Source organism: Balaenoptera acutorostrata, chromosome 7 (genome assembly GCF_949987535.1).
Source record: "Balaenoptera acutorostrata chromosome 7, mBalAcu1.1, whole genome shotgun sequence".
In the NCBI taxonomy this organism is placed as follows: Eukaryota; Metazoa; Chordata; class Mammalia; order Artiodactyla; family Balaenopteridae; genus Balaenoptera; species Balaenoptera acutorostrata.
Window position 1 is genome coordinate 77567026 of NC_080070.1, and position 24811 is coordinate 77591836.

General features: G+C 42.2%; 1 protein-coding gene across 3 annotated transcripts in view; it reads left to right on the forward strand.

Moving 5' to 3' along the window:
* The first annotated feature begins 273 nt into the window (after window positions 1–273).
* GPNMB (glycoprotein nmb) overlaps window positions 274–24811 on the forward strand; it is a 29313-nt gene continuing 4775 nt past the window's right edge. The window contains exons 1-9 of one of the 3 annotated variants that reach the window (XM_007170315.2): window positions 395–467; window positions 8103–8255; window positions 10335–10478; window positions 13129–13278; window positions 16363–16521; window positions 16861–17172; window positions 21312–21419; window positions 22452–22554; window positions 24558–24772. In XM_007170315.2, the coding sequence (XP_007170377.2) occupies window positions 398–467; window positions 8103–8255; window positions 10335–10478; window positions 13129–13278; window positions 16363–16521; window positions 16861–17172; window positions 21312–21419; window positions 22452–22554; window positions 24558–24772 (1414 nt within the window). In that variant the 5' untranslated portion in view covers window positions 395–397. Of the gene's footprint in view, window positions 468–2223; window positions 2351–8102; window positions 8256–10334; window positions 10479–13128; window positions 13279–16362; window positions 16522–16860; window positions 17173–21311; window positions 21420–22451; window positions 22555–24557; window positions 24773–24811 lie in introns of those variants that run through there. The other 2 variants (XM_057550518.1, XM_057550519.1) reach the window with 2 other exon arrangements.

Here is a 24811-nt window from a genome sequence, read left to right on the forward strand (position 1 = left end):
ATAAGATAATAAAACATATTTCAAAAATTTTTTTTAAATATCAGTGAGGTTGGAGATTGAAATTTTATTTGGGGAAGGCTATCAAAATAGGGCCCATAGGAAAGTAAGTCCCTTTAACTAGAAATATGGAATAACAACACTGAAATGGTGTGCATCTGAAAAGTGAATAAATAGATACTAAGAGCAAGTGAGTCAGAAGCACATGAGTGGTTGAACTCCAGAGACCAGATCAAGCAGTGCTGCTTAATACCATCACATGATCTGCCCCGAGGCCCATATTTAATTAAAATAAGGAGTGGAGCACAGCAAAAACCAGAAGAACACTGTTGCTCTTAGCGGATGGAGCCAGAGGAGCTACAAGTTAAACCTTGATTGCCTGGATCTGTGAGAATTCAGCATGGAATGTCTCTACTGTTGCCTGGGATTTCTGCTTCTGGCTGCAAGACTGCCACTTGATGCTGCCAAACGTGAGTAACTGTCAATTTCTGTATTTTTAACCCGTTCTCTGGCTATTGTCTGAAGTGATGGGTTTGTCTGAAGTAACTTTGCCTGAGCCCAAAGTTGGACTTTAGGAAGCATTCACGCTCACTTGTTTCTTCTTCCGAAAACCATTGGGGATGTTGAAAGTACAGCAGAATGTGTTCAGTCCCCCTTCTTTGCTCCAGGCTCTTGAAGTGAAAGACGTGCAGCCCCTCTGCTGTGGAGGTTTTTTCTGTCAAAATTGCCACCCACTGTCTTAGAGACATTGGGATAGTGGGGGGGGGGGGTGAAGGGCACAGTCTCTGGCTTGAGAACACAGCAACGCTACCCACTAAATTTTGTTTCGTTGCCATCCAACAGGATAGAGCCTCAGATGAAATGGGGCCCAAAATCTAATAATCTCAACCCAGAAGCTATTGCCAATCCTGCTGAGGGAATTCCCTGGTGATCCAGTGGTTTGGACTCCATGCTTTCACTGCCAAGGGCCCAGGTTTGATCCCTGGTCAGGGAACTAAGATCCCACAAGCCGCTTGACAAAAAAAAAATCCTGCTGATGTTAGGTTTTCACAGACCTGCAGGAGTTTGCTGCCACCGAAGTGAGGATACTGAGAAAAGAGCTAAAGCCCTGGGTCTCTTTTCTAGTTAGAGTAGAGGCTGGGGACTTTTTAACAATGCTGATGTCCAGATCAATGAGATCAGAATCTTTGGAGGTGGGGTTGGAGCATCCTTGTTTAAAAATCTCCTCTTGTGATTGGAACGGAAGCCAGAGCTGCGAGCCACTGAGCTCACCGGCGGCCCACTTGTCCAGCCCAGGGGATGGGCGGCCATGGCAGCCCCTAGCCTCCAGTGGAGTGGGAGAAGGAAGTGAATTAGACATCTCGCAGAAGGTCCACTCCACCTCACTCCAGTAGAGTGACAACGTTCCCTGGAGGAAAAGTCCTGATTTTGCCAGACGACTCCACTGGGGGAGGTAGGCGCTGAGAAGGGACCCCCCGTGTGTGCGCCCTGTGCTGGCCGCTTCACTTCAACCAGTCGGGTAGTCCTCACAGCCCCCTTGGCAGAGCAGATGGTCCTCCCACTCTTCAACGGGTGAGAAAACGAGGAGCCCAGGTCGGGCTTTTCACCTGCGGGGCCCAGATCTAAGAGAGGAGGATCCTGGACACACGTGCGCGCGCTCCTCTCACTCCTCCCAGCGGGAGAGAAAAGCCCTACAACGAAGAGGTCCTTGCAGAGGGCGATCCCCGGCGGCTGCTGGGTGGAGGAGAAAGAGAGGGGGCCGCTGCAGGCTCGGGGCGGGGGGGCGCTGAGGAGCGGGCGCTGGGCGCGCCGCGAGCCCGCGGGGCTGGGGTCCGGGATGGGGACCTGGGCTGGGGGGAGGGGAGGAGAGTGTCCGGAGGCCAGTGCTGAGGCCGGTGACGGCGCAGGAAGAGGACCCGCGACTTGGACCCGGGAGCCCAGACGCAGGGGCTGTGCCGGCGGGGGGCGGGGCCGGAGAGCGGCGGCCCGGGGTTTGTCGCTCGTCTGGGCCGCACTGGGGCCTCGCAACAGCCCGGGGAGGCCGGGCAGGCCGGCGCTGTTCCCCTGTCCCGGACAAGGGGGAAGGGCCGCACGGCGGATACGAGGACGAGGAAGGCTTTTGTGGCAGCCTCTGTCCTTCCTGCCAGCCGTGGGGCTGGACCACGAGTGACTCAGCGCCCCCGAGCTTTCGCTTCTTTGTTTGCAAAACTGGGTTATAGGGTTCTTGTGACATCAGCTAACAAGTGCCTGGAGTAGGAGTCGTTCGTGGCAGCAACTGTCTCGTCTGCATGTCCCCCACCGCAGGACAGACTCCCACAGAGGTCCGGGGGATGGAGGGACAGAGAGCGGACAGGTCAGTGGGAGGCCCCTGCACCTAATTGTAGCCTGCTGTCCACCAGCAGCCCCTTGCTCTGCTCAGCAAGGCCGATTAGCCTGAGGCCGGCTGGCAGTTTGAGAGGAGGCCCAACCTATTAGCCACGTAACAAAACCTGCTGTGCCTGGCTTCCCCTTGCCTTAAGACGAAATATCCTGGCCACAAAAAATAAGGATGGGTAGAATTTAGCAGTATATCAGACAGCAAGGGATTCCTTGCCATTTTCCAGTCATAGCCGTGGTAAAAAGAGGAAGGAGAGGCTATTGACAGAGTAGCTCACAAGCGGCCAAGCCGCCATGTCTCTGCTAGTAGACAGAGCAGGGCGTCCGAAGGCTAGAGGGAACAGCCACAGGGGTGCTGGGTGCGACCCCATTTACCTTCACATCTATTCCCCTCCCCACTTCCTTTTTTAAAGTCTTACTGTTGGGGGTTTTTTGATTGTTTATTCTATTTTTTAATTCAACTTTTTATTTTTTTTATTTTATTTTTTAAAGGGAACGCTATTTATTTATTTATTTATTTTGGTTGTGTTGGGTCTTCGTTTCTGTGCGAGGGCTTTCTCTAGTTGTGGCGAGCGGAGGCCACTCTTCATCGCGGTGCGCGGGTCTCTCACTGTCGCGGCCTCTCTTGTTGCGGAGCACAAGCTCCAGACACGCAGGCTCAGTAGTTGTGGCTCACGGGCCTAGTTGCTCCACGGCATGTGGGATCTTCCCAGACCAGGGCTCGAACCCGTGTCCCCTGCATTGGCAGGCAGATTCTCAACCACTGCGCCACCAGGGAAGCCCTCAACTTTTTATTTTGAGGTTATTGTAGATTCACATGCACTTTTAAGAAATAATACAAAGAGATCCCCCGCTATGTACCCTTTACAGGGTTTCTCCCAATGGTAATATCTTGCAAAGTTGTAGTACAATGTGGCAACCAGGACATTGACATTGACACGGTCACAATGCAGAACAGTCACATCACCACAAAGATCCAAACCCACTTCCCTTTCCCACTCCGCCCAACCCCCAGCCCCTGGCAACCACTAATCCATTCTCCAGTTTTATAATTTTATAACTTCAAGAATGTTAGAGAAATGGAATCATACAGTATATAATTTAGGGGAGCTGGCACTTTTTTACTCAACATAATCTATGAGGTTGTTGTGTATATCAATAGCTAGTTCTTGATCACTGACTGGTATACCTTACTACATGGATGTACCACAGTTTATCCATTTGCCCACTGAAAGATTTCTGGGTTATTGCAGCTTGGGCTATTATGAATAAAGCTGCTCTGAACATTAATGTACAGGTTTTTATGTGAACATAAGTTTCCATTTTTCTGGTACAAATGCCCATGAGTACAACTGCTTGGTTGCATAGTAATTGCATGTTTAGTTTTACAAGAAACCGCCAAACTGTTTTCCAGAATGGCGGTACCATTTCCACCAGCAGTGTATGAGTGATTCAGTTTCTCTACATCTTCACCTACATCTGATGTCATTTTTTTTTAATAAATTTATTTATTCTATTTTTGGCTGCATTGGGTCTTCATTAATGTGCGTGGGCTTTCTCTAGTTGGGGCGAGCAGGGGCTACTCTTTGTTGTGGTGCTCAGGCTTCTCATTGTGGTGGCTTCTCTTGCTGCAGAGCACAGGCTCTAGGCATGCGGGCTTCAGCAGTTGTGGCACACGGGCTCAGTAGTTGTGGCACACAGGCTTAGTTGCTCCGCGGCATGTGGGATCTTCCTGGACCAGGGCTTGAACCCATGGGCCCTGCATTGGCAGGCGGATTCCTAGCCACTGAGCCACCAGGGAAGCCCCTGATGTCAGTATTTTTAATTTTAGTCTTTCTGATAGGTATGCAGTGATATCTCATTGCGGTTTTAACGTGCATTTACTCACTGGCTAATGATACTGAACATCTTTTCATGTGTTACTTTGCCTTCGGTACATCCTCATCTGTGAAATGTCTGGTCAGGTCTTTTACCTGGATTATTTGATTTTTTAACATTGAGTTTTGAAAATCCTTTATATGTTCTAGATATTATTCCTTTTTTGGAAATGTGGCTTGCAAATATTTTTCTCCCTGCAATGTGCCTTTTTATCCTCTTCACATGGTATTTCACAGAGCAAAATTTTTTAATTTTAATGAGGTCCAATTTATCAATTTCTCCTGTTATAGATTATGGCTTTGGTGTTAAGTCTAAGAATTCTTGCCTACCTAGAGCCTGAAGATTTCTCCTATGCTTTTTACTTTTTTACAGTGCCATGTGTTGAAAGGCTAGCTTTTCTCCATTGGATTATATTTGCAAAACTCAGTAGGACATATCTGTGAGTCTATTTCTGGGTTCTATAGTCTGTTCTATGGGCCTATGTGTCTATTCTTTGTCACTCGCCTTTTAAGTTTGTATTTTTCCTTGATTTTTGACATTTATTTTTTAAAATTTATTTATTTTTATTTATTTATTTATTTTTTGGCTGTGCTGGGTCTTCGTTGCTGCGCACAGGCTTTCTCTAGTTGCGGCGAGTGGGGACTACTCTTGGTTGTGGTGCCCGGGCTTCTCATTGTGGTGGCTTCTCTTGTTGCGGAGCATGGGCTCTGGAGCATGGGGGCTTCAGTAGATGCGGTGCATGGGCTCTAGAGCACAGGCTCAGTAGTTGTGGTGCACGGGCTTAGTTGCTCCGCGGCATGTGGGATCTTCCCGGACCAGGGCTCGAACCCGTGTCCCCTGCATTGGCAGGTGGATTCTTAACCACTGCGCCACCAGGGAAGCCCAGACTTTTGACATTTAAAATCAGAGGAGAAATCTGTTTTTGGATTATGTTTCTGGAAACACTGACATTCACTCAGGATCTGAGGAAGAGGAAGACGTTGGAAGAGTAGAAAAAACTGATCCTGGGACTCAAAGATGCAAATCTTCATTTCTACTTGATTACAGATGACTCTGAGTGAATCATATCACTTCTCTAGGCCTGAATTTCTTCGTCTGTAAATGAAAGGATTTGAACGAACTATTTTTAGTTCTTTCTATATAGCACATTCTACCATTCCATGACTCAACATTCAACTGAATTTCCAGTAATAATAAACATTTATTGATAAACATAGATTTCCTGCCCTCACTTTGTTCCTTTTTGGGAACATATACTATCTCACAGTATCACAGGACATTTGTTTTTTTTGCCTGATGTGAAGGCCCAGAGGAGAAACATGGCCTGAAATCCCACAGCCTGTTTCGTAGTGGGTTCTGTAACTTCCAGCTCAATGTTCTTTCCCACTCCATCTGCCTCCATTATAAGAAGGGAATTACGTGCTTCCCCTTCCTCCTACCAGCAAAGAGGAATAAAAGGCAGAGGCTAGTGGCATCCATTCAGTATGGCTTCTCTGAGTACCTTCTAAATACCGCCCCTCATAGGAGGCCTCTTTCAGGATGTAAGAGAAAAGGCAGTGTTTCTGCCTCTGAGTCCATAGCCAGACCAAGACACAAGACCATATGACTAGATGAGACAACAGTTTATAGCAGTGTATGATTAGGGGCTGGTGAGGGTTATAGACAGTGGAGCTTTTGCCTGTGAGTAACAGATACTCAAATAGGTTGAGTAAGACATTTATTGTCTCAGTCCACCCGAAGGTAGACAAGGCTGGAGGAAGAGCTCAACAACATTGTCAAGGACTCTTTCTTTTCATCCATCTATTCTGACACCCTTGGTGTGCTGGCCTGCTTCCTCAGATTTTTGCCCTCATGGTTAAATATGGCTGTCACAGTCCAGGCATCACATCATTATACTACTGTCTCCAAAATCAATTCTCAGGAGGAAAAAATGGAGGTTTTTCCACTTTTCTTTTTTTTTTTTTTTAATGATGGAGGAACATGTTTCCCAGAAGCCTCCAGCAGACTTGCTCTCAGCTCCCGTCGGCCAGGATCTAATCATCAGTTCCTGCCCAAACTGTAAGGAAAGCTAGGAAAGTGATCCTCTGGAATTTTGAATCATTATGGTAAAAACTCTGCAACAAGAGAAAGAGGACAGGTGCAGGCAGGAACTGTCTGCTACAGTCCTCAAAGAAAGGACAGACAATGTGACCACCAGACTTGTCAGGAGAGGCAAAAAGACAGACATCAAGATTGGAAAGAATTTTAAAAGAATTGGAATACTATAAACCTTGGAGCAACCACTCAAAACAAAGAGGTATAGCTAATAAGCCAATAATGCAGATAAAATGGAATCCAGAAATAATCCCAATAAGTATAAGAAAAGAAGAAAAAAGGAATAAAGAACAGAATGGATAAATAGAAAACATATAGTAGACAAATCCCACAATATTGATAATTACATTAAATGTAAATTACCTAAACACTCCAAATAAAGGGTAAAAATTATTAGACTAGATTTTTTTTTAAAAACAACAATATGCTGTCTACAAGAAACCCACTTCAAATATAAAAATATTTATAGGTTAAAAGTAAAAGGATGGGGACTTCCCTGGTGGTGCAGTGGTTAAGAACCCTCCTGCAGTGCAGGGTACATGGGTTTGATCCCTGGTCTGGGAAGATTCCACATGCCACAGAGCAACTAAGCCCGTGCACCACAACTGCTGAGCCTGCGCTCTAGAGCTCATGAGCCACAACTACTGAGCCCATGTGCCACAACTACTGAAGTCCACGCGCCTAGAGCCCATGCTTCGCAGCAAGAGAAGCCACCACAATGAGAAGCCTGCGCACGACAATGAAAAGTAGCCCCCGCTCGCCACAACTAGAGAAAGCCTACATGCAGCAATGAAGACCCAAGACAGCCAAAAATAAATATAAATAATTAATTTTAAAAAAATTTTAATATGCAAAAAAAAAAAGTAAAAGGATGGAAAAAGATGTACCAGTTAAACACCAAGCACTAATATCAAAGTATTCTTCAGAACAAGGAATATTACCAGGGAAAAAGAAAGTCAATTCCTAATGTTAAAAGGGTCAATTCATCAAGAAGACTTAACAATTTAAAATAGAGCTTCAAGATACATAAAGCAAATAATGCCAACTGAGAGACAGAGTTGGCAAATTGGCACATCCATAATTATAGCTGAAGATTTCAACATTCCTCTTTCAGTAACGAAATAACAAGCACACAGAAAATCAACAGGAACAGAGAAGTTGCCAAAGACAATAATACCAACCAGCTTGACATAAGTGACATTAAAAAAACACAATACCCCACAACTATAGACTACACAACTGTATATGGAACGTTCACCAAGACAGACCATGTGCTGGGCCATAAAAACATTTGTTCAGCAGTGGGCCCTCCAGTACTGGTACACGTCTCCTGGAACCTTGGAGGCATTCCTCAGCCTGGCTCTCCTTGAACCAAGTAAACCGTTCAGAATGGAAAAAGAGGAAAGACTGCTCTGAAGATCAATGGCATCAGTGTCTTTCCTAATGATAGTGTATCAAATCCAAATATTCAGAAGACATGTTTTGAGAAACCAAATGATGTCTAAGAAATACTGACATTCAAAAATGTTCCTTGATTCACTTAAAGTACGTAAAGAGATAGGGTCTGAGTACTTGTATTCAAGGTATTTCTGGTACACATTTTTTTAAAAAGCACTTTCTATCTGCTTCACATATTGGAAATATTATGTATGTGCTTTCCAATCTTATGAAGTGAAAAGTTGCTTTAACCATTGTTAGATAATACTAAATGAGAGATGAGGTAGACAAAATAATTTTTTCTTCAAATATTGTTATAGGCGTTCATGATGTGCTGAGCAATGAAAGACCTTCTGGTTATATGCGGGAGCACAAGCAATTAAATGGCTGGTCATCAGATGAAAATGACTGGAATGAAAAACTCTATCCAGTGTGGAAGAGGGGAGACTCGAGGTGGAAAAACTCTTGGAAAGGTAAATCAAAAGACTCAACCAAAACAACTGTAATTTCTTTTTTTTTTAAATTTCAAGTGTACAACATAGTGATTCAATTTTTTTAACTGAAGTATAGTTGATTTACAATGTTGTGTTAATTTCTGCTTACAGCAAAGTGATTCTGATATATATATATATGTATATGTTCATATATATATATGAAGACACACATTCTTTTTTTTAATATTCTTTTCCATTATGGTTTATCTCAGGATATTGAATATAGTTCTATAGTTCCCTGTGCTATACAGTAGGACCTTGTTGTTTATCCATTCTATACGTAACAGTTTGCATCTGCCGACCCCAAACTCCCAGTCCATCCCTCCCCCACCTCTCCTCCCCCTTGGCAATAACAAGTCTGTTCTCTACGTCTGTGAGTCTGTTTCTGTTTCGTAGATAGGTTTGTGTCATATTTTAAATTCCACATATAAGTGCTATCGTATGATATTTGTCTTTCTCTTTCTGACTTACTTCACTTAGTATGATAATCTCTAGGTCCATCCATGTTGCTGCAAATGGCATTATTTCATTCTTTTTTATGGCTGAGTAGTAATCTATTGTATATATGTACCACATCTTCTTTATCCATGCATCTGTTGATGGACATTTAGGTTGTTCCATGTGTTGGCTACTGTGAACAGTGGTGCTGTGAACATAGGGGTTCATGTATCTTTTTGAATTATAATTGTCTGGCTATATTCCCAGGAGTGGGATTGTTGGGTCATGTGGTAATTCTATTTTTAGTTTTTTGAGGAACTTCCATACTGTTTTCCATAGTAACTGTACCAATTTACATTCCCACTAACAGTGCAAGAGGGTTCCCTTTTCTCCACACCCTCTCCAACATTTATTATTTGTGGACTTTTTGTTGATGGCCATTCTGACTGGTGTGAGTTGATACCTCATTGTAGTTTTGATTTCCATTTCTCTAATAATTAGCAATATTGAGCATCTTTTCATGTTCCTATTGGCCATCTGTATGTCTTCTTTGGAGAATTGTCTATTTAGGTCTTCTGCCCATTTTCCGATTGGGTTGTTTGATTTTTGTTGTGGAGTTGCATGAGCTGTTTGTATATTTTGGAAATTAATCCCTTGTCAGTCACGTTGTTTGCAAATATTTTCTCCCATTCCGCAGGTTGTCTTCTAATTTATGGTTTCCTTTGCTGTGCAAAAGCTTGTAAGTTTGATTAGGTCCCATCTGCCAAACAGCTGTAATTTCTTATTTCAGTTAGCCTTGTAGATTGTAGACTCTGAGATCACAGGGCTCATGGTGCTTCCATGAATGACAGTACTCTAGTTACCAAGTGGGAGGCACCTGGATTTGGCAATCTTTCCTTTATCTCAACAATATCACTTTCTAAACTCCTCTGCCCCACCACACGCACAGTAAAATCGCCTTAGAAATTTACAATTGGTGCCTCTTGGAAGATTTTGAAGAGCAAGCAGGTTTGGCCTCAAACTTAAGTAACTGATGTGGGAATGGTCATCTTCAGAAGTTCTGAGACTCCAGGGCACTTTGACCATCTCAAAAGTGTGGTTTGTTAGAAAGTTAATATCTTTCTGTTCATATCAAAAATCAATGAATTCTTCAGTCATTGGTTTTGAAATTAAAAATTGCAAATCTTTAATACCTGTCTCCTCAATCCAATTAAATAGATTTTTAATTATTTTAAGTAAATGTTCTTTCTGTGGTTAGAGAATTCTTCAATTGGTCTGACTTTTTGAGTTTGTCTTCTGGAATGTTGTACTCTGACAGCAAAAGTTAAGAATCCTGCAAATAGTTTGTAAAGAGGCATAAGGATCCTCTGGTTCTTTTTTTTTTTTTTTTTAATTTATTTAATTTAGTTGTGGCGCACGGGCTTAGCTGTTCCACGGCATGTGGGATCTTCCTGGACCAGGGATCGAACCCGTGTCCCCTGCATTGGCAGGCGGATTCTTAACCACTGTGCCACCAGGGAAGCCCTCCTCTGGTTCTTATTTGTAGATTTAACTTTACTTTTATTTATCAGTGAAAGGGAAAAGAGGTGTTTGATTGAGCTCCACTTTTCTATGCCCTAGGAGGCCGTGTGCAGGCACTTCTGACCAGTGATGCACCAGCACTGGTGGGCTCAACTATAACATTCGCAGTGAACCTGGTATTCTCCAGATGCCAACAGGAAGATGCCAGTGGCAACATAGTCTATGAGAAGAACTGCAGAAATGGTAAGGAATGTTAGTCACATCACAGGAACACGCTAGTTCTCCTAACTACTGGAGACCCCCCTCATAAACCTTAATGCTCACAGGTACTTCTGTAAATGCAAGATGCTGCAGTTGTCCCTTGTCACCGCCTCCTCAAGTTGGATGACAGGGGATGTGAATATGTCCCTCCATCAACATCAGCCAAACCCATTTCGGCCAACTGGTGTCTCTCCACTGCTTGGAACTCTCCTCAAATCTACATTGTCAGGCTTGGCCTTTTTTTTTTTTGGCTGCCCTTTGCTGCACGTGGGATCTTAGTTCCCCGACCAGGCATTGAACCCATGCCCCCCCGCCCTGCATTGGGAGCTCGGAGTCTTAACCACTGGACCGCCAGGGAAGTCCCTAAGCTTGGCCTTTTCTTAGTGTCCAGTTGATTGGAAAGAGAATACCTTGTTGGTTCTCAGATTTTGGTTTTATTACTTGGAATTCTTCTGGCTACTCAAAGAATAGTCAATTTGACAGATATTTGTTAATCAGATAGGTTTCTGCTCACAAGAATTCCTTAAGCTGTGTGCCTAGCACAAATGCTAAGATGTGTCTATTTTGGTTTTGCTTTGCTCTTAGTTAAAGCAGATAAGCTCTTTGCCCATGTTAAAGAGCACAAATGATTACAAATACATCAAGGGGGATTATCTTGTTAGAACTGTACAGCCTTAGAAACTCAGGTAATTACTGAGATTCCTCAGTCAGTAACAAGGCTAATAAGTGCAGTTATGATCTGATTTTATTACTTAGAACTTCTATGAAACAGTCGATGTGTTTATTTCTTATTAATTCATCATCTTCCTATGAAGAAAACAATAAATTCTGTGTAGAAAGAGTTTGATAATTAAAAAGTGTTGTTTATAATCGTCTGTAGCATTTTTCTTTCTTTCTAAAAAAGTTAATTCTTCTGAATGTTTGAAATGACAATCTAGCCCTCTGAGCACTTTTATATGAAAGAGTCCTTGTGACTTATGAAAAGTTATATAAAGTATATATCACCACTAGAAGAAACTAGAATTTTTGAAGAAATGACTAATTCCAGGTGTAGGACAGGGAAAGTACCACGTGAACCAGGGACATCTTGTTGTGCCAGAAAACAAGGGAGTAATGGGGACATGTCACAGGGACACAGAAGGCAGCTTGAGGGGCTCCTACTGGCCATGTTTGGGACAATTTAAGAATAAAAAAAAATAATGGCTGTAGTAGATTGATAAATAAAAAGGCTCTTCATAAATGTCAGTGACATAAAAAAAACGAGGGTGAGGGGATTGTTCTGGATGAAAAGGTATTGATCATGACTTGTTTAGAATGGAAAACTGATGTTTTCCAAAACATACAGAAAAGTAGAAAGCAGGTACTTCGAGATTCAACAAATTTAACATTTTTTTCCTGTTTCCGTCTATCTATCTATCTACCTATCTAGGTATCTATCATCTATCTATCTATATTTCTAGGTATATTTCTTTTTTTTTTCTGAATCATTTGAAGAAACAAAATAGCCAAATGTATGATGTGACCCTTGACTAGACCGTGGTAGGCGTGGCGATGATGTGGTTAGGTAGGAGAATGTCCTTATTCTTCGGAGATGTGTGCTGAAGTCTCTAGGAGAGGAGAGTCATGATGTCAAATGAGTCAGGGAAAAAAAGCTACAGATAGAGAGAGTGTATCAAAGTAAAAAGATACAGCGTCCCTCAGTTTGGCTTGAATATGCTTGTGATTTGGAGACCCAATACGAAAATAAACATATTAAGTGATAGATCTAAATTTCCTGAAAAATTGCTTTATCTAAAACTCATTGGGCTTCCCTGGTGGTGCAGTGGTTGAGAATCTGCCTGCCAATGCAGGGGACACGGGTTTGAGCCCTGGTCTGGGAAGATCCCACATGCCGTGGAGCAACTAGGCCCGTGAGCCAAAACTACTGAGCCTGCGCGTCTGGAGCCTGTGCTCCGCAACAAGAGAGGCCACGACAGTGAGAGGCCTGCGCACCGCGATGAAGAGTGGTCCCCGCTTGCCACAACTAGAGAAAGCCCTCGCACAGAAACGAAGACCCAACACACTCGAAAATAAATAAATAAATAAATAAATTTATTTTAAAAAAAAACTCATTGAGCCCTTCCGTGGTGGCACAGTGGTTAAGAATCCGCCTGTGAAGGCAGGGGACACAGGTTCGTGCCCTGGTCCGGGAAGATCCCACATGCTGCAGAGCAACTAAGGCCGTCCGCCACAACTACGGAGCCCGCACGCCACAGGTACTGAAGCCCATGCACCTAGCGCCCATGCTCCGCAACAAAAGAAGCCACAGCAATGAGAAGCCCGCGCACCACAACGAGAGTAGCCTCCACTCACCTCAACTAGAGAAAGCCTGTGTGCAGCAATGAAGACCCAAGGCAACCAAAAATAAAAAAATAAAATAAATTTATTAAAAAAAAAAAACTCATTGAAATATAATATGTAGGCAGAAAAATGCACAGGTTGTAAAGGTACCATTAGATGAATTCTGAATATTAGGGTTTTAGTTGCCCAACCATATTTAAACGAGTTATGAAAAGATATGAAAATGTGTTGAATTCAATGAAGAGCATTGAGCGTTCTGAGTCAATCATGGCGTGTTCCTTTCTCTCTTTAGATACTGGTCCATCTCCTGACCCGTATGTTTACAACTGGACGGCATGGACAGAGGACAGTGACTGGGGAAATGGCACCAGACACGGCCATCACGGGAAGCCTTTCCCACACCCCCCGAAATGGAATTTCGTCTATGTGTTCCACACACTGGGTTGGACTTTGACAAACCCCCTTAGCTTCTTCTTTACCTTTCCTTCAAATTTTAAATTTTTTCTCTTTCCGTATTCTATAACTGAGAATTACAACACTGGGAGTTTAGCAACAGTTACTCTTTTAACTTTCCTTAGCTGGAGTGGAGGGTGAGGGATAAAAGTTAAATCTGGGTTAGCCTTGCCATATCTCCAGGACATCAAATAATTAAAAGGAGAAAAAGACAGGTTCAGCTTTCTTTCTTTTTTTTTTTTTTTAAACTGTAAGAAGTAATGTATTTTTTTTTTTTAATGAGGTGCGTTTTTTAAATTTATTTGTTTATTTATTTATGGCTGTGTTGGGTCGTCGTTTCTGTGCTAGGGCTTTCTCTAGTTGTGGCAAGCGGGGGCCACTCTTCATCGTGGTGCGCGGGCCTCTCACTGTCGCGGCCTCTCTTATTGCGGGGCACAGGCTCCAGACGCGCAGGCTCAGTAATTGTGGCTCACGGGCCCAGTTGCTCCGCGGCATGTGGGATCTTCCCAGACCAGGGCTCGAACCCGTGTCCCCTGCATTGGCAGGCAGATTCTCAACCACTTCGCCAACAGGGAAGCCCCAGCTTTCTTTTTTTAAAACAAAGCTACTCAGGGACTTCCCTGGTGGTCCAGTGGCTAAGCCTCCGCGCTAACAATGCAGGGGGCCCGGGTTCGATCCCTGGTCAGGGAACTACGATCCCACATGCCGCAACTAAGAGTTCGCATGCCGCAACTAAAAATCCCGTGTGCCGCAACAAAGATCCTGCACACAGCAACAAAGATTCCGAGTGCTGCAGCTAAGACCCAGCACAGCCAGATAAAAAAATAAATATTTTAAAACGAAGCTACTCAATTTTTTTCCGTCTAAAACAGTAATATGAAAAATAATATTTATTTATTTGAACCGCACACGGATGGGCATTTGTTGATTTATTCTTTAATTTTTTTAATGTTTTTAAAAGAATTTTAAGAATTTAACTTATGCTCTTTGTAGGAAATTTGGAACATGCAGAAACACACAAATGAAAAATCAGTCATCATAATTCATACCAGAGATTATCATTGTTAACATGATGGTGTTTTCTCTACTAGTATTTCTTTCTTTCTTTTTTCTTAGTATTTTTTGATTAAGATCATAAAATATATACATTTTGATCAGTATCATGAGCATTGGCTAAAATTCTTGCACGGCTTGTGGGATCTTAGTTCCCTGACCAGGTATCAAACCCAGGCCCCAGCAGTGAAAGCACCGAGTCCTAACCACTGGACCGCATGGGAGTTCTCTAAACTTTTTTATATACGTTATTTTAATGACCGCATAATATTCTATTGAGTAAAAGTAAAATAATCTAACTACTCTTCTTCTTTGACATAGCCTACCCTCTTTTTATTTTTTTTTAACCACAAATGGTATCCACTTGCTTTACTATTAGTGAAGTGATTTTTTTTTTTAAGGAGGACTAAATTTAGGTTATTATTAGCAAAGCTGCTAAATTCTTAGTTAAAAATCTTACCAGGTGCCACCTGGCTCTGAGTATTTCAAATCTGCTACCAATCATGCAGACTCCAAATTTCTAAATGTTTGGTCTGTCTTCATGAATTACAGACAGCTTCTCTTTCTTCAGTTAACTTATTTATAAACCAAAATAACATATTAATAATACATGGTCCAGTTGAACAGAGTACAAAATATATAACAAATGCTATGCTTGTCTGTTTAAATCAGCTGATTTAAAGCCGACTTTTTTCAGTCCCTTCATGGCCCTGTCAGTGAATTCCCCAAGTGTCATGATTTCTTTGACCTGACAGTTTGCATGGGGTCACTTAGGCTCACTAACACTCCAGATTCTGTTTCGCCTAGTTAACGTCCATTAACTTAACTAGTTAAGATGTCTTTATGTAACATCAATTTCCAGCCCAGAAACCGCTGTTTTCCTAACAAGACGGTTTTGAATTTCCATCTTCTGCTGAGGTCTCAGAGTTAACTAATATTTTTCCTCAGCTAAGCGCTGCCTCTGTGCTCGGTGCCAGAACTAACATTTCCTCACGTATCACTAATTCCAAGAGACACCTCTTCCCCCTATAACCTCTAACAGAACTGCCTCTGCATTTCAAGGTAAAGGGGGATCACAAGCCTTTCCTGGCACTTTATTTGTTATTTTTGGGGCTGCAACTCGCGTCGTGTGAGATCTTACTTCCCCGACCAGGGATCGAACCCGTGGCCCCTGCAGTGGAAGCACAGAGTCTTAACCACTGGACCGCCAGGGAAGGCCTCCCTTTCCTGACACCTCTGACCATGTGATGAACATGGCCTTTAAACATCCCCATCTCACAAGCATCCATCTTACAATACTTGTTTCAATGACACACCTGTGCCAGGTGCCTCAAAAGGATTAGAAAAATCCTTGAGCCCTGAAGGAGAGGAATTACTTTCACTAGCTAGCCAGTGGCAGTTAGATTTAGGTTAGAGTGGGAGAAAGAAAAAGAAGGACTCAAGGGCCCTAGAAATGTTAATGGAACTACTCCGTTCCTTTTTATACCCACCATACCCTGTTTCTTTTTCATTACTTACTGCATTTTTATATACAAATACTACTAGAAGGTAGAGGATTCTAGTTCCCTAAAAGAAAAAAAAAAGTTGCTTAACAATATAGCTGAACTACTAATATTGTTACAAAAATAAGGTAGATTTTTGGATATATTTTTAACTCCCTTGGACACCTACATTAAAGGTATTTTCTGTGGGAAACATATGTATTTCAAGTGCCAGATCACTTCCTTCTAAAAATTATTTATTTGTAAACTAAGGACTAATGGCATTATCCCACTAAACAGCTCTTTTCATTTTAATCAACTATATACAATTACATTTATGTTTGTGAGATTGTTTTGTAAGGTTTCATATAAAAATGAGCACTGCCTTCTTTTCTGAAGGAGCCAGGACTACATTCCCATCCTGTTTTTCCTTTCCCAGAACTATCTCTAAATTGCAGTTGTTATGCTTTAAGAAACATCAACTTTCTATAATGATCATATAATGTGGCCAGTAACTAAACATTTCCATCCTCTCAAAGGTCAGTATTTCCGGAAACTGGGACAGTGTTCAGTGAGAGTTTCTATAAACACAGCCAATGTGACTCTTGGCCCTCAAATCATGGAAGTAACTGTCTATAGAAGACAGCGACGGGCATACGTTCCCATAGCAAAAGTGAAAGATGTGTATGTGGTAACAGGTGAGTGGAATGAATTCTAAATTAACTGAGCATGAGGCACTTAGTTCTGGTGATGTTAGTGGGTTAGAAAGAATTAGAGCCAAGTATTCTGGGTTAGGTTAAATGTCATCTGGACTCCTTCTTAACCTTATATATTTAATAACATATTCCATCTATGTTTTCCAGAATCACCTGGGAAAACTCTAGGAAACTTGTATAAGAAAAGGGAAAATGATGCTGAATTATCCCTAATTTTAATTTCTAAACTAAAAACAAAGTCATCCACTTAAAGTCAAGCAATGGTGACTTTCTTTCTTCCTTTCTTTTTTTTTTTTTTTTTTTTTTGGATGTATCTTTTAGATCAGATTCCTGTATTTGTGACTATGTCCCAGAAGAACAATCGAAATTCATCTGATGAAACCTTCCTCAAGGACCTCCCCATTACGTTTGATGTCCTGATTCATGATCCCAGCCACTTCCTCAATGAGTCTGCCATTTTCTACAAGTGGAACTTTGGGGATAATACTGGTCTGTTTGTTTCCAACAATCACACTTTGAACCACACCTATGTTCTCAATGGAACCTTCAGCCTCAACCTCACTGTGCAAGCTACAGTGCCTGCACCTTGTCCTTCACCTTCACCCAGACCTCCAAAAACCACCCCTTCTTTGGGTAAGTGTCTTCCAGGTCATTTTTTTTGTCAGGGTTCCTTAACAGCTAGAAAAAAAATTCATGTGGGTTGTATAATTAGATCCTTAGTTAAAGAGATTGTGGAAAGACTCTGCAATAATTTCATTTTCTACCTGTTAATATCCTTTAGCTACTTGATCACTATTTTTAGTTGTTAGAGTATGGAAGAAAGGAGAATGTGTTTAAAGTCACTTGGTGACTCGTATACAGCTCCTTGACCTTCCTAATTCTCACTGGCCCTTGTTATGTGTACAGATGCTTTCCCCCTTCTAGCCTGTCACATTTCTGTTTGCCTCCCTTTTTTTTTTTAGTTAAGAGACATTGACCCCTTGTAAACATTCAGGCCATCCCACTGTCCTTCCTCCCCCTCCCACATTTCCTTCCCATTTCCATTCTCCTCCCCACCATGCCCACATCCACCCCACGTCCCATGAAAACTCAGCCACCCTTAAATGTAGCTTACAGATAGGCTCGAAAAAGAATGCACCTTGAGAATATTTCTTGGCTGGCAGGCTGGAAAGATTCCAGACACTAAAATTATTCTAGATATAAGGCATGATTACTTAAATCCCACCTTCTAATAATAGTATATGAGGTCATTCAAGAAGTTCTTAAGAGTTTACTTTGTGAAGCATTAGCTTCCATCTGATTCTACACTCTACCCCACACTATTACCATCCTTCCCCCTCTCAGCCATGAGTACATTTTACCATCCCGGCATCCCGGGGACGGTAATAGACTGACATCCTCTCACTGGACACTAGAGGGCACCATCACCAAGTCCGGACAGAACACTCGATGATGATGTCCAGACTTGTTGCAATTGGTTTTTTTACCCAAACCTGTTAGATATAAATAATAAACTGTTATTAATAAGCGTGTTATTAATAAAAAATATCTTGCTAAGTCAAGCATATCTAAAGCAAGACACTATAAGTTATTACCGATTTTGCTTAATTCTTTCTTGGAATGTTTTAAATTATAAAATTAATGCATGTCCCTTAATAAAAATTCAAATACAGAAATTTCAAATAAAAGTGAAAGTTCCTCTTCATGCTCTCCTCCCGAGAGTTAAACCCTGTTAAGGGTTGATAGTGTTTCTTTCCAGATCTTTTTCTGTATATTTACAAACATATTCTGTAAATACATATAGGATTTGTGGTTTTGATTTTTAGGTAGATGGGTTCATGAAATATGTATTCCACAGTTTGCCTTTTTTCATTTAACAAACATCATAGACATCTTCCCATTATCAGTACATGTAAGTCTAACTCACTTTATTCAGTGGCTTATTTATTTAACCATTCTCTTACTGGTAGATGATTCAGTTAATCCTAATTCCAGTTGTAAATATAACTGCATTGAACAACTCGAAACATATAGCTTTGTTCTGGTATTTCTGTAGGAGAGTCAATTTATTTATCTACAAGAATTGGTCTTCCTTACAAATAAGCAGACCAGGTGTAAAATTCAAAATAAATTACAAGTGCTTGTTACATCTGTCTAGAAATTCCTGAATGGTAAAAGTCTTAATGTTAGCTTATTTAATGTTAGTCTATCTTGAATTGCATTTTTATAAAGCTAGCTTATTTTTCTTAGAACATATTTGTATCATAACATGCAAAAAAATATATTTTAAGTCAGTGAAAGAGTATTTTAAATTTGTTATTATTTTCTATAGGTCAGACCATAAGATATAAGGTAGCAATTTGTTAAATTTGTTGAATTTGTTAAATTTCATAGTGAAAGGAAGCTGCCTGGCTTTATCTAAAGGTGTTAGATCAACCATAATCAACCCCAAAATGCCTTAAAGCAGCTGTGAGACTTAGGGAATGGAAGGATGGGACCCAAGGTGATGATAGGAGTCAGCCCATGACTTGAGAAAGGGGTTGGGGTACTTGTCCTCTGGAAGAGAGAACATTTTCAGCTATGCAGAGCATATTAACAGGCTTGGATTATTGAGCACTGGATTATTATTTGACCAAAAATTATATTGTCTCTGCTATATTAAGTGGCTTCAAAATAAGTACAGCTATTAAATAGAAACCAAATGCAACCACAGGAGTGAGACAGAAGCAGAGCTGAAGTGGTGATTCAGGAAGATAATTACATTATAGGGCAGACAGGTATGCACTAGTTTTAAGCCACAGAATTCTCCTCCCTTAGCTAACCATGCCATTGATCATTTCTGTGTACAAATCTAAAAAGAAAAACCTTTGTAAGACTGATGCACAAATCTAAAAAGAAAAACCTTTGTAAGACTGATGCTAATCAGTGTAATATTATATATAATATGTATATATCATATATATATCACATCATGTAGAACTTTTCAACTTTCCCAAAGAATCAAAGGATCTCACACCATTCTCTGAGTAACACGGACATAAATAGTGAATTAAGTAGGACGCTTACCTTCTTCCCCATCTGTCTGTTAAGATGTTAGTTATTCTCCATTAGCCCTTTAATCATACCTTGACTTTATATGTATAGATATAGATTTGACATTGTACATACATCTACAAAACTCCACATGCATTTTTATAAGCATTCTACCAAAGGTAAAATCGTGGACATTTATTAGTCATTTTTTATGAGAAGTTTTATTTTAAAAGATGGCAGGGTCATGATTCCATGCTCTAACTTGACAACTAAATTTCACCTGTCAAGACCTTCAAAAGGAGTTTTCTAGGGAAGAGCCAGCCATCTTTAATACCCTTCACAAACATACATACTTTTGCTTCGGAGCCCATCAGTTAAATCTCAGAATAGGATGAATGATTACCCTGTAACTTCCATAGGACCACCGTGAAACTCAGGGGACACAGCCAACCCTGCCATAGCCAAGCCTGCTGATAAACCACTGCATCTGAATCTGGCATGGCATCAGAACCTTTCTGGGTTTTACCTAAACAACATTTCCCAAAGTGTGTGCCGTGGGGCACTAGTTTCCAGAGATGCTCTGAGAACTGCTCTGCGAAGGTCCCTCTGAGCAAAGGAGCATGACAGGCACATTCATTCACCCACTAGAGGCTCCGAGGAGCCCTGGAGAAGTCTCCCAATTGGCTTCATACTTACATATCCCTGTGTTAGAGATGCAGCTCTTATGAAGCTTTGATTCCCCCCAAACTGGGTCCATTTTCATGCCTTTGGAAATTTGAGACAGTAATGTTGTATTCTCAGTATTATATTTTCTTTCCAGTCTTTTTATCTTGTTAATGGAACACCAACACCTTAATTAGAGCTTTTTAAATTGTAACTAATAGAGCATTAAATTCTTTGCTCTAATCACACTCAAAGGGTTATTTTTCAACAGCATCTTGTATTCACTCCTTTCCTTCCCCACACCTCGGCTCATCATAATGACTGTATGACTTCTAGAATGTAAACTTAGGATCTATGAGACATTCAAACAGGGAAGGAATTGCCTTTTTCCATGTTGTTTCCTTCTTATCATTTAAAATTATCCACCTTAACATTTAAAATTACACATCTTATTACATATATATGTTATAGCACATCTATATCTACATAGATGTAGAGAAGTACATATTGGGATAAGGAAACAGATATTTATTATGCACTTCCTATGTGGCAGACATGAGAAGCAAGTTTTATATACCTTATTTTATTTAAGTTTTATAGCTCAACTCTAGAAGGTCAGTAAGTATTGTCCCTATTTTACAGATGAGCAAATTGAGGAAGGAGAGGTTAAATGACATGCCCGTGGCCTCAAACAACTAAAAACAAGGGACCTAGAATTTGAGCCCAGAATACCTTCCTCCAAAATTACAATATAATTTTATCTGTTGTGGCCTGCTTTATTTCATCATGACTGTTGTATTACACATTTTAATATGGCTTCCACCTTTCATTTGCTATTTGTGCTTGAACAAGATAGGGGATTGTGTTTACTTACATAATTTAACAATTTTATAATGCCTTATAGCTCTCACATCTATATGAATTGTTAAACATTTAGTTCAAATTTCTGCAGCAATTTAACAGTATAGAATTCTTGATGTTTTTCTAAAGAGCAAGTAGACAAATGTTTAGATCTTTGGTAATATCATGTACATCTTTTACATTCTCAGCAACTACCCTAAAATCTTGTTATTCAGACTCTCCAGTACCTGGTGGTGACAATGCCCTGGAGCCGAGGGAGATTCCTGATAAAAACTGCTATATTAACAGATACGGCTACTTTAAAGCCACCATCACAATTGTAGGTAAGACCATGGAGGAGAGATGTTAGAATCCACCTTGGGTCACCCACTCCCTTACCTGACTCTGGAGGGGTGAGGATGGGGAGCAAGGGCACCCACTCTCTGTCCGAGGTGGTACCACATGTGCACAAGCAAAGACTCCACTAGTTTCTAGATTTCCGCCTGCCTTCCCGGCCTTCCTTAGACATCCTGGTGGAAGTGAGCCCTCTGTGAGGCCCACAGAGCAATGAGCCTGCCAGGGGGCCTGGACCTCCGACCCTGTGCAGTTCAGAAACCTGAATGAATGTGGCCTGAAGGAAGGCCAGTTGCAAATTCTCACAGCTCCCACTTTCTTCCCCTGGGTGATTTCACAAAGTCACACCTCCTGTGTGTAAGAAAGAGGGTTGAACAGGGCCACCACACCGGGCTGTGCGCTTGGGGCGCTGCTCACAGGTGCCCAACAGAGGAGACGGCTGGGGCTAAAACCCACCTGGTGGTCCAGGGGCTACGACTCCACCTTCTGATGCAGGGGGCGCAGGTTCGATCCCTGGTCCGGGAGCTAGGATCCCACATGTCTCACGGCCAAAAAACCAAAACATAAAACGAGCAATATTGTAACAAATTCAATGAAGACTTTAAAAATGGTCCACATCAAAAACAAACAAACAAAAAAATCAAAATAAATAAATAAATAAACCCCAAGCTGTGCCTACTGGGGCTGAGCCACTTGGGCAGGAGAGACAGTGGCCGAGGCCTGAGCCTGGGCCTGCCCCCCTTCAAGGTCATCTTTCCCGGAAACACCTCCTCGAGTGGGTGCCGCCTCCTGACACACACACAGGCTCCAGGACTAAAGATCGAGGTTGGGCTAAAGAGCTGTTCAGTTTGACTTTGAAAATGCTGCCTGGACATGTATCCAAAGCTCTGGGGTAGATTCCCGGGTCTGGGGTGGTGAGAAGCTGAGTCCATCTTGCTTGGCCTTCTGATTTGTTAAGAAGTGGTTTGGTTTGGTTTGCGTTGTATTTTGATGTGTTTTTCTGCGGGGCGTTGTTCCATTAGAGGGAATTCTAGAGGTTAACATCATCCAGGTGACAGCTGTCCTGATGCCCGTGCCACAGCCTGACAACCCCCTGGTGGATTTCGTCGTGACCTGCCAAGGGAGGTGAGTACATTATCTCCAAGAAAGGGGCCAAGTGAGGACCCCAGGCTGAACAAAGGCCTTCATACCCCTCTCCCCTTTAAAGTTGATTTGGATTCTAGATCCTCAGCAAGCCAAGATGAGGAAGGACCCTCCCAGGTGCTCTCAAGCGTGCACTTGCTTTGCTAGAGTTGAGCAATGCTCATCACCTTTAACTGTTGAAGAAGAATTACTGGTTGAACACTTACTGTGTCCTTCACATTTTACTTCTGTTTTCATGTCAAATCCTCACACAATCGTATGAGTCTGCTCATTTACACCAGTGATAATAGTACCTCCCTAGGTGGCAGGTACCTGGCAGAGCAAGGTTCCCGGGTTGAGGTCTGGCTCAGAGCCTCTTAAACTCCCTGAGGCTCCTCCGGAGTCAGGGGAGGCAATGTGGAAGCGCTGTGTCCTCGTGCTAAATAGTACCAATGCCTGATCATCCTGTCTCGCTTTAACTTACAAAGCTCTTTCTAATGCATTATATAATTTGACTTCCTAATGTTTGGTTATAACTATAGAAAATAGACTGAATATAAGCTAATTAATATATATATACTATATCAGTTAAGCCATTAAATATGTGAATGACTTACTAATTTACATATAAGTCAATCAAGTAATTAAAATGTATGTGTATGTGATATATAAATTAATCAAGAGAATGGGCTGGTATAAAAATGAGGCTTTATTTGATCAACAAGGATAGCTCCAGGGAATTCCCTGGTGGTCCAATGGTTAGGACTCTGCTCTTCCATTGCAGGGGGCACGGGTTCAATCCCTGGTCAGGGAAATAAGATCCCGCAAGCCGCGGGGTGCACCCCAAAAAAAAGGGGGGGATAACTCCAAAGCTCTTTGGATTGGGGAGAGAATGGGATGAGGATGACAGAAAGAGAGAAAACCCTGACTGAGGAGGTGAAGCTGCTTCAAGAGGCCAGGGGCCAAGTGAGAAGAGAGCATGAACTCATCTAATTTCCCACGCCCTCATCAGGCCCAGCTTCAGAGCCTGGTCTCTCCATCCAGCAAGTCTACTCAGAAGTGAGACAGTGGCTAAGACAGTAACTCATGGTAGCCGAGTGGTTACAGGGACAGCTGCCAAACCTCTTTTATTCAAGTCCCAGCTCCACCTCTAACTGCTTTTTTAACCTGGGGCCAGAGATCTCCCCTCCCTGAGCTGGTTTGTCACCTGCTGCATTAGGATAATATTACTTTCCTCATCAGGTCGTTGAGAGGAATACACAAAACTATATCACTTATCAGAAACTCAGTGCCTTGCACACAGTAGCTGCTGCATAAACAGCTCTGGTTGCTGCTGCTGCTGTTGTCATATCTATGCAGGAGGCCACGCAGGGCCGACTGGCATTTAATACTACCTTTGCCTAACACCTAAGCCGTCTGCATCTTTGGGCATCTAGGGAGCCAAAAAGGAGAGGGAAGTTCCCAGCAGCCCCTTGCCTTGGAGGACATAATTTCTTCCTCCTCCAGCAAGAGGGGCTCATCTTCCTGAGGATACAAAAGAAACAGTGTCTCACACCCAGGCTTGTTTAAGAGTAAATTAAGATCCCACATGCCGCGGAGCAACTAAGCCCGTGCGCCACAATTCCTGAGCCTGAGCTCTAGAGCCCGTGAGCCACAACGACTGAGCCCACGTGCCACAACTACTGAAGCCCGCGTGCCTAGAGCCCGTGCTCCGCAACAAGAGAAGCCACCGCAATGAGAAGCCTGCGCACCACAACGAAGAGTAGCTCCCGCTCGCCACAATGAGAGAAAGCCCGCACGCAGCAATGAAGACCCAACGCAGCCAAAAATAAACAAATAATTTTTTAAAAATTTTTTTAAAGAGTAAATTATATGTGACAATTTCATGTCATATGGTTTGGGTAAGAATAAGTAGGATTCCATTTTATAGAAATGTAGTGATTTTTCTTTCTACACGGATGTCACATTCCTCTCTCTGTCTCTCTCGGTGTCATTCGTGCCCTCAGCATCCCCACAGAGGTCTGTACCGTCATCTCCGACCCCACCTGCCAGGTCACCCAGAACACAATCTGTGACCCTGTGGACATAGACCTGGGCGACATGTGCTTGCTGACAGTGAGAAGAGCCTTTGGTGGGTCTGGGACATATTGTATGAACCTCACTCTGGGTGATGATGCAAGCCTGGCCCTCACGAGCACCCTCGTCTCTATCCCTGGAAGAGGTAAGTTTTGTTTTATGGTTGTATGAACATTTCATATTG